This window comes from Trachypithecus francoisi, unplaced genomic scaffold, assembly GCF_009764315.1.
Source record: "Trachypithecus francoisi isolate TF-2019V2 unplaced genomic scaffold, Tfra_2.0 Lachesis_group20, whole genome shotgun sequence".
NCBI classification, from domain to species: domain Eukaryota; kingdom Metazoa; phylum Chordata; class Mammalia; order Primates; family Cercopithecidae; genus Trachypithecus; species Trachypithecus francoisi.
The window spans coordinates 45,631,875-45,645,447 of NW_022681466.1; the positions used below are offsets into that span (position 1 = coordinate 45,631,875).

Here is a 13,573-nt window from a genome sequence, read left to right on the forward strand (position 1 = left end):
CTCAAAAATAATAATAATTATAATAATAATTCAGATGACAATTTCACCCTAGCCCAGATCAAATTGTTGCTAATTGTTAACTACTAAAATAGGAATTGATAAAGACTTACTGTAGGCCGGGCGCGGTGGCTCAAGCCTGTAATCCCAGCACTTTGGGAGGCCGAGACGGGCGGATCACGAGGTCAGGAGATCGAGACCATCCTGGCTAACACTGTGAAACCCCGTCTCTACTAAAAAGTACAAAAAACTAGCCGGGCGAGGTGGCGGGCGCCTGTAGTCCCAGCTACTCGGGAGGCTGAGGCAGGAGAATGGCGTGAACCCGGGAGGCGGAGCTTGCAGTGAGCTGAGATGGGGCCACTGCACTCCAGCCCTGGCGACAGAGTGAGACTCCGTCTCAAAAAAAAAAAAAAAAAAAAAAAGACTTACTGTATCCAGTTCTTTGGAATGGAATAAGGACCTGGCTCTAATCCAGAAGTTCCACATGGGTTCAGTTTTGAGGATACTCCTAACCACAAACCCTTTAATGTTGGGCAGTACTTAATGGACGGAGCACCGAAGTGGGAGCGAGGGCAACTGGGTTCTGATCATTCTGATGAATGATCTCTGTCATTCATTTGCTGTGTGTTCTTAGCAAGTCACTCCTGCTCACTGGGCCTTGATTCCCTCTTGTGCAACTGAAGAACATGGAAAAAAATGGATCCCTAAAGTCCTTTGAAGCTTTTATATTCTGTAACTTTTGTGCCCAAGAAGGCCTTCAGTGAGATGGGATCCCAGTATTATATTGAGTTTCCTCATTCATAAAATGGGGATAATAATAGTAAATGAGTTGACACACGCTAAGCCGGTAGAATAGTGGCTGTCACAGATAAGCCCTCAGTAAATGGTAGCCAATAATGGTAGAATATGCTGTAAGAGATCTTTCTCTCTCTCTCTCTCTCTCTCTCTGCTTCTCAACAAGTCTCTAATCAATTATTCTACTTTATAAACAAGGAAATAGAACTCAAAGACATTAAGCACTTTTCCCAAAGGTCACTTAGCAAGTAAATGGGAGAGACCCTATGGCCAGGATGAAAGCAAGAAATTCCCACAAGAGGACTCATTCCGACTCATATCTGGTGAAAAGGTCCCCAATGCCCAGCTCAGATCAACTGCCTCAATGTACAGTGTGAGTGTGCTCACCTCCTTTGGGGACTCTATATCCAGAGCACCCTCCTCAATAAAACACCTTATAAATAACATCCTTCCATGGATGAGGGAAATGAGATAAGATCTGTAATGAATAAGCAGGAACTTTGAAGACTCAGTGACTCAGTGAGTAATAAAGACTTAGTGACATATGATCCTGTTCTAACTGCCTCTCCTTGTTGTCCCCAAGGAAGCAGCTTACTGCTCTCTGAGGAGGACCCCTTCCCTGAAAGGTAAAACTAAGGATGTCAGCAGAGAAATGTTTCCACCATTGGTGCTTGGTCAAAGGGGAAACTGATGAGCTCACTCTAGATGAGAGGGCAGTGAGGGGGAGACAGAGACTCGAATTTCCGGAGGCTATTTCAGTTTTCTTTTCCGTTTTGTGCAATTTCACTTATGATACCAGCCAATGCTTGGTTGCTATTTTGGAAACTCCCCTTAGGGGGTACCCCTCAGCTGGCCCTATAAAGAGCCAGTCTGAGCTGCAGAGGATTCCTGCAGAGGATCCTGTGACAGCACGTGGACCTCCCACAGCCTCTCCCACAGGTACCATGAAGGTCTCCGTGGCTGCCCTGGCTGTCATCCTCATCACTACAGCCCTCTGCGCTCCTGCATCTGCCTCCCCATGTAAGTCCTGGTCTTGACCACCACAGCCTGTGGAGTCGGATCCTCTGCCTAGAATGCCCACCCCATCCCAATGACTGTCCCAGACCTTGCCCTCTTTTCAACTGTAGCATAAATATTGTCTGAACCCCATTATTTACATTCTTGTGGATTGTCTTACCCAGATGTCCTGTTGTCCTTGAGGGGTTTCTATGCTGCTTCATGGCAGGGATCTCCTAATCAGTTTTCCTGTCTTCAAGGTTTACACCCCCAAGGCCTACAGGAGTTCACTGAGTGTGGACTCATATTGGGGAGATTAGTAGTCATGAGTAGCTCACACTGACTTTGAAACATGACTGACTCATGCCTGTCAGCAGCAAGGTTTCTAAGAAATTTAACTAAACTAAAACTTCCTGAGACCCTGAGATAGCCATATTCTCTCTCATTTCATAAATGTAAAAAATTGGCTTATGAGAGGGTATATGGCTTTATTAGAGTGAATACATTTAAAAAACAAATAAAAACAAAGAGAAGATAATGAAAGCTAATTAAATGGCTACTCTGGATCAGGCATTGTGCTGATTTTTTTTTACATCTTTTTTCTTTTTCTTTCTTTCTTTTTTTTTTTTTTTGAGATGGAGTCTTCGCTCTGTCACCCAGGCTGGAGTGCAGTGGCACGATCTCGGCTCACTGCAAGCTCCGCCTCCCGGGTTCACGCCATTCTCCTGCCTCAGCCTCCGGAGTAGCTGGGACTACAGGTGCCCACCACCATGCCTGGCTAATGTTTTATATTTTTTAGTGGACACTGGGCTTCACCATGTTAGCCAGGATGGTCTCGATCTCCTGACCTCGTGATCCACCCTCCTCGGCCTCCCAAAGCGCTGGGATTACAGGCGTGAACCACCGTGCCTGGCCAATTTTTGTACATCTTATTTAATACCTACAACTCTTCTTTGAGTAGCTGTCCTTGACTTACAGATGAGAAAACAGAGAGGTTAAGTAACTTGTCCATGGGCAGGCACAGAGCTAGGAAATGGGGAGACTGATATTCAAACCTGGTACCATCTCGCTGGGAAGATAAAAACTACTCCTCTGCTGGGAAGTGGCAACTGATGCTTCCCAGCGTGATCTTGAATTAACTGACCAACAAGAAGTTCTCTGTTGAGAGCCCTTCTCACTGAAGCTCAACAGGAGCTCTCAAGATACAATATGCATCTCCAGGCCCCTCTTAGGATCCTGGCTGAGTCATGGAGCCTGAGTTTTGGAAGCCTCCCCACAACCTGCCCTAGGTCTCAAAGAAACCAAGTTCTGAATTCATTGAGGATTCTGGAAGGGCAAGAATGAGGCCAGAGGACCCAGGACAAGCCAGGAGGAGGCCCTGAGAGCCAAGGGCAGAGGGTTATGGTGTAGAGAGTGGATACAAGCTTGGCTCAAGGATTAGATGAGGGGTTGGAATCCCCACTCTGCCACTGTTTATCCATGGCCAAGTGACTTTACCTCTCTGAGCCTCAGTTTCTGTCAAGGAAGATAACAGTTCTTTCTTTTTTTTCTTTTTTTTTTTTTTTTGAGACGGAGTCTTGCTCTGTCGCCCGGGCTGGAGTGCAGTGGCCGGATCTCAGCTCACTGCAAGCTCCGCCTCCCGGGTTTACGCCATTCTCCTGCCTCAGCCTCCCGAGTAGCTGGGACTACAGGCGCCCGCCACCTCGCCTGGCTAGTTTTTGTATTTTTAGTAGAGACGGGGTTTCACCGTGTTAGCCAGGATGGTCTCGATCTCCTGACCTCGTGATCCGCCCGTCTCGGCCTCCCAAAGTGCTGGGATTACAGGCTTGAGCCACCGCGCCCGGCCAACAGTTCTTTCTAAATAAATCATACAAAGTGTCCAGCACAATGTCCAGTGTGCAGTAGCAATGAATAAAAGGGTCTCCCTCCTTCCTTTCCTCTTCCAGATGCCTCCGACACCACACCCTGCTGCTTTGCCTACATTGCCCGCCCACTGCCCCGTGCCCACATCAAGGAGTATTTCTACACCAGTGGCAAGTGCTCCAACCCAGCAGTCGTGTGAGTCTCAGCCCCATGGAGCCCTCCCAGAGGCTGTTCCCCCAGGAGTCCTCTGAGAGGATGCCCTACCCACTCCCACGCATCCTCCAGCTGCAAGCAGCCACAGCTCCTCCATTTCTAGCCTCAGAGTCCCCTACTGTCATGAAAAAAGACTAGACAAGCTGTCCTTAGAGAATCCTGCCCACTCTGATGGACCATGTTCCTAGGACTCCAATCTTTTTTTTTTTGAGACGGAGTCTGACTCTGTCGCCCAGGCTGGAGTGCAGTGGCGCGATCTCGGCTCACTGCAAGCTCCACCTCCTGGGTTCACGCCATTCTCCTGCCTCAGCCTCCCAAGTAGCTGGGACTACAGGTGCCCGCCACCATGCCCGGCTAATTTTTTGTATTTTTAGTAGAGACGGGGTTTCATCGTGTTAGCCAGGATGGTCTCAATTTCCTGCCCTCGTGATCCACCCACCTTGGCCTCCCAAAGTGCTAAGATTACAGGTGTGAGCCACCGTGCCCGACCTAGGACTCCAATCTTTACTAGTGTGGCCTCTACTTCAACATGGTCTGGAATGCTCCTGTGTGGGGAAGATCAAGTCAGTCACCCCCCTTAGTGAAGAACCCTACAGTCCCCCATATTTCACACCCAATCAAATCCACCTAAACCTCAGAGGAACTAGGGAGGAGAGGTCAGAGGTCAGGGATCTATAATTGCAGTCAAATAAAAAAAAAAAGCCATCCATCAAAGAAGAAATAAGGAAATAAGATTCACCTTTAAATATGCAAGCTAGTATATTTGGAAAAATATAATAAACCCTACTATATAGGAAATGCCTACTATGTGTCAAATGGCTTATGTGCATGATCTTTAAATTACACTTAGCTCTGACGAGTATGCATAATTCTCTCCATGTTTCAGGTATTAAAACTAAGATTCAGAGAGGTTTATTGACTTAGCCAAGGCTGCACAGTAAATGAGGGATGAAGCCCATCTCTAGAGCCTCCTCTTTCTGCTATAGCAAAGTCATTAGTGACAATTGCTTAAGAAATTTATGGTAGAGACTTCAAAAATGAAAATGATGCAATCCTGAAGTTTCCTATATAAGAGTGAAGTTTTTGTTTTTGTTTTTGTTTTGAGACAGAGTCTCACTCTGTTGCCCAAGGGGGGTGTGCAATGGTGTGATCTCAGCTCACTGCATCCTCTGCCTCCTGGGTTCAAGCAATTCTCCTGCCTCAGCCTCCCAAGTAGCTGGGATTACAGGCACACATCACCACGCCCAGCTAACTTTTGTAATTTTTGTGGAGATGGGGTTTCACCATGTTGGCCAGGCTGGTCTTGAACTTCTGAGCTCAAGTGATCTGTCCAGCCCCGCCTCCTAAAGTGCTAGGATTACAGGAGTGAACCACCGTGCCCAGCCAGGGTGAAGTTTTTTAATGCAAAAATTTTTATGACACTGGCAAAGTTAGAGGTATTCAAAGACAGACTTTGGGTCTGATGAATCTTTTGAAGTATAGTGGTAATATTTAACAACTACTAATTTTATTTCTGAAAACAAATATTTTTCAAAAGAAGAAAATCCTTCCCTGAGCACATACTATGGGCAGACACAGATTACTAAAGCCACTGTCCCAGCCCAACCTTATGGGGCTCATAGTCTAATAAGAGGGGCAAGACAGACACAGCAATGACTAGAGTACCCAGCAAAAAAACGTGACAAGGGAAAGAGAGAGGAAACACATTCAGCTTCAGGGATTTACAGGTTTGCTGCAAATAGTGCTGTCTGAGGAGAGATTTGGCCCGGCAGAGAAAAGCCTAGGGAATGGGATATATCAGGAAGAGGGACTGTCGCCCAGGATTCTACTTTGGTTAATGTAGAGTCTCCATGTAGGAAAGCACAGAATGTCAGGAAAATGCAGCAAAAGTGCTAGAGCTGTCAAGTATAAAATGAGCTAGAACAGGGAAAGCTGAGAAAACAGGAGTCCAGTTTAGCGGCTACTGTTGTTTTCCATGTGAGTAGCATTGGAACCTGAACAGTGCCTGAAGGAAAGGAGAAACAGGAGGTTTCAAAGACAGACACCTTTGAAACCTTCAAAGGTGGAATTTGTAAGCCCTAGCAGGTGATTTGAGGTCAAGATCAAGGGAGAAAGATGGGGGTGGAGGATGACACTGAGGTTTCCACCTCTGGCTGGAGAAATGTAGAACCATCTTAAGCCTTGTGGAAGAGCTGTTTAAAGAGGAAAGAGCTAAGGTGCCAGCAAGATAACCCTGTGGATATATCCAGTGGTGACGGTGAAATGAAGGGTTGGTAGCTGAGGAAATGGTGTTAGGGCTGAAAATATGACATTCTTTTGTAGGAAAAAGGGGTATCCCAACTTTAAAAAGGCAATGCAGCCTGCCTTGGTGAGTACTGGCTCTAGAGCTAGTTTGCTTTGTTAGGACTCCAGCTATGACACTTGCTGAGTGTAGGCCTTTCAATTAACCTCTCGGAACCCCAATTTCCTCCTCTACAAAATAGGGTAATAGAAGTACTTCCCCCACTGGGTCACAGTAAGATGAAAATGCTTAGAATATGCTCTGGCACACAGTAGGTGCATAAATATTAGCTTATTATTATCATCATCATCTAAATGCATTATTGCATGCACTAAAGTAACAGGTGAAACTTAAGGAATGATTGCAATTCATTCATTCACTTACTCATTCAATAAACATCCATTAAGCATCAACTGTGTGCCAGGCCCAGGGCCAGATACTTAGGAAAAAACACAGAGAAGAGAAAAGGGCAGCAGCTTTGAGAACATCCACTCTTAAGGGGCAGGCAGAAGGAGGAAGTCAGGCAAGCAGAGGGTGCTAAAAGTGGAGGTAACAAGGGAAGACTTGGCAAGGAGGGGCTGTTCTTCGGTGTCACAATCTGCAGGGAGGTTGGGGGCAGGAAATGGAGGCCTGAGCTACCCTCACCTCAGGTATTGATTTCCTGGCTTTTTAATTTCCTAGTCACAGGTCAAGGATGCCAAAGAGAGAGTGATAGCAAGTCTGGCAGGATTTCCTGTATGACTCCTGGCTGAACAAGGGCAAGGTCTGGGTCTGAAACTCTCACACCACCCTAAATAAGAACACAAACTCTAGGAAGTATGAGAGGCCAGAATACTGCTTCTGCTCCCTTTCTTATCTCTGCACACCAGGGTGGGAGAAAAAGAGATGGTCAAGTGGCTCTGAATGAGGCTGGGAAAAGGGAAACCCAAAGAGAAACCAAGAAATCCTCATTCTCACCAGACAATCTAAGGCTTCACTTTGTCTGAAAACATTTAGGCTTAAGAATGTGCAGGACACATCCAAAAATGGTTAAGATGGTAAATTTTACGTTATGAATATTTTACCACGATTTAAAAAAAAATGTCATGCTCTTAGGCACAGAATCAGGAGAACCACAAGAGCTTAGTGACTTTGACAGATACACCGATACATGCATATAGAAAGAATGAAAATATTAAACCAAAGAATGAATAAGTGATGAAATATTTAAATAAGGTGGGTACATAGCACAACAGAACATATTTGGGAATAATATTTCCATCTAGGGAATACATTTCTATTTTTTTAAATGTGATAGCAATCACAAAAGCAAAGGTGGAATTTCTGTGTTGTTTGAGATATATAATTCCTTTGTTATGCCATGTAATCATGTGGCATACTGTGTGGGTCAATAAGAGTTAAAAAATAAACTTCTAGCTGAGCACAGTGGCTCACGCCTGTGATCCCTGTACTTTGGGAGGCTGACGTGGGTGGTCACCTGAGGTCAGGAGTTCAAGACCAGCCTGGTCAACAGGATGAAACCCTGTCTCTACTAAAAATACAAAAACATCAGCTGGGCATGGTGGTGCGCACCTTTAATCCCAGCTACTCAGGAGGCTGAGGCAGGAGAATCGCTTGAACCTGGGAGGCGAAGGTTGCAGCGAGCTGAGATTGTGCCACTGCACTCCAGCCTGGGCAATAAGAGCAAAACTCCATTTCAAAAATAAAAAATAAAATAAACTTCTGGCCAGGCATAGTGGCTTACCCCTGTAATACCAACGTTTTGGGAGATTGAGGTAGGAGGATGGCTTGAGCCCAGGAATTTGAGACCAGCCTGGGCAACATGGTGAGAACTTGTCTCTACAAAAATAATTTTTAAAAAATTAACCACATGTGATGGTGTACACCTGTGGTCCCAGCTACTCAGAAGGCTAAGGTGAGAGAATCACTTGAGCCCAGGAGGTTGAGGCTGCAGTGAGTTGTGTTTATGTCACTATACTCCAGCCTGGGTGACAGTGAGATCCTGTCTCAAAAATATAAATAAACAAACAAACAAACAAACAAACTTCTGGATGGCTGCACAGTAAATAGTTGAATTTCTTCCTATGAGAACCTCTAAAATAACATATCCAGTATTTGAACTTAAGTAAAATCAGTGTTCAAATTTCAAATAATAATCATAATAGTGATGTGCAGGAAAAAATCCTAAAGGAAAAGCCAAAATGGAAAAGGGTAACTAGGCAGGACTGACCCTAAAGTAACGTGTTAATTGGCAGCACTGCTAGCAAGGCCCAAGGTGTCCCACAGGTAGAATCAGTCTCCCAGCAGACAGGGTGAGGCAGGCAGCTGGACTGACCCTCATGACCCCCAACTTTTACATTTTCAGCTTTACCATCAATGCCTATAGAGATAAGGCCTCTGATTTTCATAGGCCTCCACATTCTCGCTGGTTACTTGGTGGAATTGCTTTGACACTGCCATTATCTCATGGCCCTCAACTCCCCTGAGCCACAATGTCTAGTACCAGGACTTTTAGTCTCATGTTGCTCTCATCCACCCTAAAGCAGAAGTTGCAGAGCATTCTAGTAACAACACATGAATGGTATTTTTCCAAACTTATTCATATATATTATCCTTTGAGCTTCACAGTAATTGTGCAAAGAATTATTTCTATCTACATTTCAGAGCTAAGCAAATAGACTCAGAGGCTTTAAGTGATTTGCCCAAAATGATCAAACTAATAAATGGTGAAATGAAGACTCAAGGTCATGCCCTTCTTTCATTCACCCACCCATGCACAGATGTATTCATTTGTTGAGTGTGCCAGGCACTGCGTTGTCTAAAGCCAAATCAGATGTTCTTTCAAGAACTTCTCGGCCAGGGGCGGTGGCTCATGCCTGTAATCCCAGCACTTTGGGAGGCCGAGGCAGGTGGATCACGAGGTCAGGAGATCAAGACCATCCTGGCTAACATGGTGAAACCCTGTCTCTACCAAAAATACAAAAAATTAGCCCAGGCGTAGTGGCGGGCGCCTGTAGTCCCAACTACTCAGGAAGCTGAGGCAGGAGAATGGCGTGAACCCGGGAGGTGGAGATTGCAGTGAGCCAAGATTGCGCCACTGCACTCCAGCCTGGATGACAGAGACTCCGTCTCAAAAAAAAAAAAAAGGCCGGGCACGGTGTCTCACACCTGTAATCCCAAAACTTTGGGAGGCCAAGGTGGGTGGATCACCTGAGGTTAGGAGTTTGAGACCATCCTGGTCAACATGGTAAAACCCATCTCTACTAAAAATACAAAAATTAGCTGGGCATGGTGGTGGGCGCCAGTAGTCCCAGTTACTTGGGAGGTTGAGGCAGGAAAATCGTTTGAACCCGGGAGGCGAAGGTTGCAGTGAGCCGAGATTGTGCCACTGCACTCCAGCCTGGGCAAGAGAGCAAGACTCCATCTCAAAAAAAAAAAAAAAGAACTTCTCATCTCCCACTTATTCAGCCATGACTCAGTTTTGAGGGACACCTTATTCTCTCTGCATCTTAAGCACCCAGCACAGGGCCTGGAACAGAGGAAGTGCTGATAAAAGGCTAGTGATTGGCAGGCTCAGCCCGGAGTTTCAAGGCTCCATATCCTCTTAGCTTTTCAGGCTACATATATTTGTGTGAAGGTGGTTAAAATGCACACAGATTTGTTTCTGGTTTGGAGCCCTTTGATCCAACAGAAGAGGAAATGTCCTCTCCTTAAAAGCCACAAATAAAATCTTATGGAGCTCCAAATATGCCCTACCCCAATACCATTATCATTTCCCTTTATACCTTAATCCACTTCATCCCCCAAACTGGCTGTCCCAGTACTGGCAAGGTCTCATCCTCCCTCTTCTCCTCTCCCACAGCTTTGTTACCCGAAAGAACCGCCAAGTGTGTGCCAACCCAGAGAAGAAATGGGTTCGGGAGTACATCAACTCTTTGGAGATGAGCTAGGATGGAGAGCCCTTGAACCTGAACTTACACAAATTCGCCTGTTTCTGCTTGCTCTTGTCCTAGCTTGGGAGGCTTCCCCTCACTATCCTACCCCACCCCCTCCTTGAAGGGCCCAGATTCTACCACACAGCAGCAGTTATAAAAACCTTCCCCAGGCTGGACGTGGTGGCGCACGCCTGTAATCCCAACACTTTGGGCGGCCAAGGCGGGTGGATCACTTGAGGTCAGGAGTTTGAGACCAGCCTGACCAACATGATGAAACCCCATCTCTACTGAAAATACAAAAATTAGCCTGGCGTGGTGGTGCATGCCTGTAATCCCAGCTACTTGGGAGGCTAAGGCAGAAAAATCGTATGAACCCAGGAGGTGGAGGCTGCAGTGAGCTGAGATTGTGCCACTTCACTCCAGCCTGGGTGACAGAGTGAGACTCCGTCACAACAACAACAAAAAAAGAAGCCTCCCCATCTAAAGCCTAGAAGAGCTTCTGAGGCACTGCTTTGTCAAAAGGAAGTCTCTAGTTTCTGAGCTCTGAAGCCCCTTGGCTTTGCCAGGGCTCTGTGATCAGGAAGGAGTCAGCGTGCCTCTAGAGGCAAGGAGGGGAAGAACACTGAGCTCCTAAGCTTCCATCTCAACCCCTCACAGGAGCTTACCGGCAAACCTGAAAAATCGGCTTTCCATTAAAGTTCTCAATGCAACTATAAAGCTGACTTGGTTTGATTTCCTCCTGGGGAACTCTCCTTCCCCATGAGCATTGAGCACACAGGGCTCCAGGGCTTGCAAACACCTGATATCCATCCTAGATTTGGATGACAGGGCTGAAAACAAAAGCTTTCTGAGAAGGGGGCATGGGTAGGCAGAGCAATTAAACTAATCAGTGACTTATCCACTCTGGAGGGGGAGGGGAGACAATAGTCACTACGTCCCCACCTCTGAGTCCCCAAGTTTATCTTACTGCCTGCCACAGCGTCACCCTGTTTCCTCAGACCTTGGTTGGCCCTTCCTCCCTGGCCTACCCTCCACCTTATCCCCAGTGGATTTCTTTAACACCACCCTTTCCCCTGGAATGGGATTCAATGGCAATTCCAAATGCCTCAGGTCTTTGAAATAAGAACAATGAGGTATTTTGTGGTTTTTCCACTAGTACACCAGCTCTTATAAGGTGGGGTATTCCAACTTTCCCAAGCTTGTCCCTTTATGTAAACATGTATTGACAATATATGTGGTCATAATAATAGTTAACATTAATTGAGCACTCACTATGTGACAGGGATTGGCTCAGCCCCTTACATTCATCATTCTTTTTCATCCTTAAAACCCTATAGGGTTAGGTACAGTTATTAGCCCTGTTTATACTCAGGAAAACCCTTAGCAAGAGAGGGAAATGACTTGCCCAAAGCCCCACAGCTCAAAGAAAAATAAAGCAGGTGGGCCAGGCTCGGTGGCTCACGCCTGTAATCCCAGCACTTTGGGAGGCCAAGGAGGGCGTATCAAAAGGTCAGGAGATCGCAACCATCTGGCCAACATGGTGAAACCCCATCTCTCGTAAAAACACAAAAAAATTAGCTGGGCATAGTGGCAGGCACCTGTAGTCCCAGCTACTCGGGAGACTGAGGCAGGAGAATGTCATGAACCCGGGAGGCGGAGCTTACAGTGAGCCGAGATCATGCCACTGCACTCCAGCCTGGGCAACACAGTCAGATTCCGTCTCAAAAAAAAAAAAGAAGAAGAAAAATAAAGCAGTTGATAAAACTTTACAATTAAGTTTAAACCCATCAGGTCTAATGCCAAAATCCATACTTTTTTTTTCCCACCCTTAATTTGCAAAATTCTAAACGTATGGAAATTTGCAAGAATATACCACATACCCTTCATCTAGAGTCAAATATTGACATTTTACCACATTTGCTTTATCTGTGTGTGGGGGCAGGGTGTGGTCAGTATATACATTTTTTTCTGAACCACTTGAGAGTAAGTTGCAAATGTGATATCATGTCACTCTTAAAAGTGTCAGGCACATGTATACATATGTAATAAACCTGCACATTGTGCACATGTACCCTAGAACTTAAAGTATAATAAAAAAATAATAAAATAAAAATAATTTTAAAAATTAAAAAAAAGTGTCAGGATGTGGTGAAACCCCATCTCTACTAAAAATACAAACAATTAGCCAGGCGTGGTGGCGGGCGCCTGTAGTTCCAGCTACTCGGGAGGCTGAGGCAGGAGAATGGCATGAATCTGGAAGGCAGAGCTTGCAGTGAGTCGAGATCTCGCCACTGCACTCCAGCCTGGGCAACAGAGAGAGACTCCATCTCAAAAAAAAAAAAAGAAACAAGGTCGGGTGCAGTGGCTCATGCCTGTAATCCCAGCACTTTGGGAGGACGAGGTGGGTGGATCATGAGGTCAGGAGATCGAGACCATCCTGGCTAACACAGTGAAACCCCGTCTCTACTAAAAATACAAAAAATTAGCCGGGCGTGATGGCGGGTGCCTGTAGTCCCAACTACTCGGGAGGCTGAGGCAGGAGAATGGCGTGAACCCAGGAGGTGGAGCTTGCAGTGAGCCGAGATTGCCGCCACTGCACTCCAGCCTGGGCAACAGAGCAAGACTCCGTCTCAAAAAAAGAAAAAACAAAAAAAAGTGTCAGGATGTATCTACTAATAACAAGGACATTATACAAAACCACAACATGCGTACCATACTCAGGAAACTTAATAATGACACAATATACAGTCTGTAATCGAATTTCTCATAGTCCAGTAAGGAAGACAGACCTGTGAGCAGATTATACATATGAAAAAGACTTAAAGTAAAGCAAAGTGTAAAAAAGCTGTGGTCACATTGTGGAGAGAGGGAATTCTATCACAGAGTGGGGGCGGGGGGCGGGGGGCAGGAACCCTGAGGGAGAATAAAGACTTCAAAGATGAGAAAACATTTGAGTGGACTTTTTGAAAGATCTGAGAGACAGTTTAACAGGTTTAAAAGGAAAAGACTGACAGGTAGAGGGAACAGAATATGCAAAAGTAAGAGGTATAAAAAGCAGCTCCTTCATCAGGTCAAATAGCAAATGCATGCTGGGCTTAATAACTAGGTGAAGGGTTGAGAGGTGCAGCAAACCATTATGACACACATTTACCATGTATCTATGTAACAAACCTGTACTTTCTGCACATGTATCCTGGAACATAAAGTAAAATAAAATAAAATTTAAAAAGTTGAAAGAAAAGAAAAGAAAAGAAAAGAAAAAGGCAGCTCCTTACCACACAGATGAGTTCAGTCTTTTGCTGCCAAAGACAGGGAGAGGGTGTGTATAAAAGGGACTTTCCAGGGCCAGGCGCAGTGGCTCACACCTGTAATCCCAGCATTTTGGGAGGCCAAGGTGGGCAGATCACCTGAGGTCAGAAGTTTGAGACCAGCCTGGCCAACATGGTGAAACCCCGTCTCTTCTAAAAATACAAAAATTAGCCCAGTGTGGTGG

General features: G+C 45.7%; 1 protein-coding gene across 1 annotated transcript; it reads left to right on the forward strand.

Moving 5' to 3' along the window:
- The first annotated feature begins 1,566 nt into the window (after positions 1-1,566).
- On the forward strand, positions 1,567-10,797 carry CCL5 (C-C motif chemokine ligand 5). Its single transcript, XM_033184129.1, has 3 exons — positions 1,567-1,812; positions 3,735-3,846; positions 10,008-10,797. The coding sequence occupies exons 1-3, from the start codon at positions 1,737-1,739 to the stop codon at positions 10,093-10,095; spliced, it is 276 nt and encodes a 91-aa protein (XP_033040020.1). The 5' UTR covers positions 1,567-1,736; the 3' UTR covers positions 10,096-10,797.
- Positions 10,798-13,573: the final 2,776 nt, after the last annotated feature.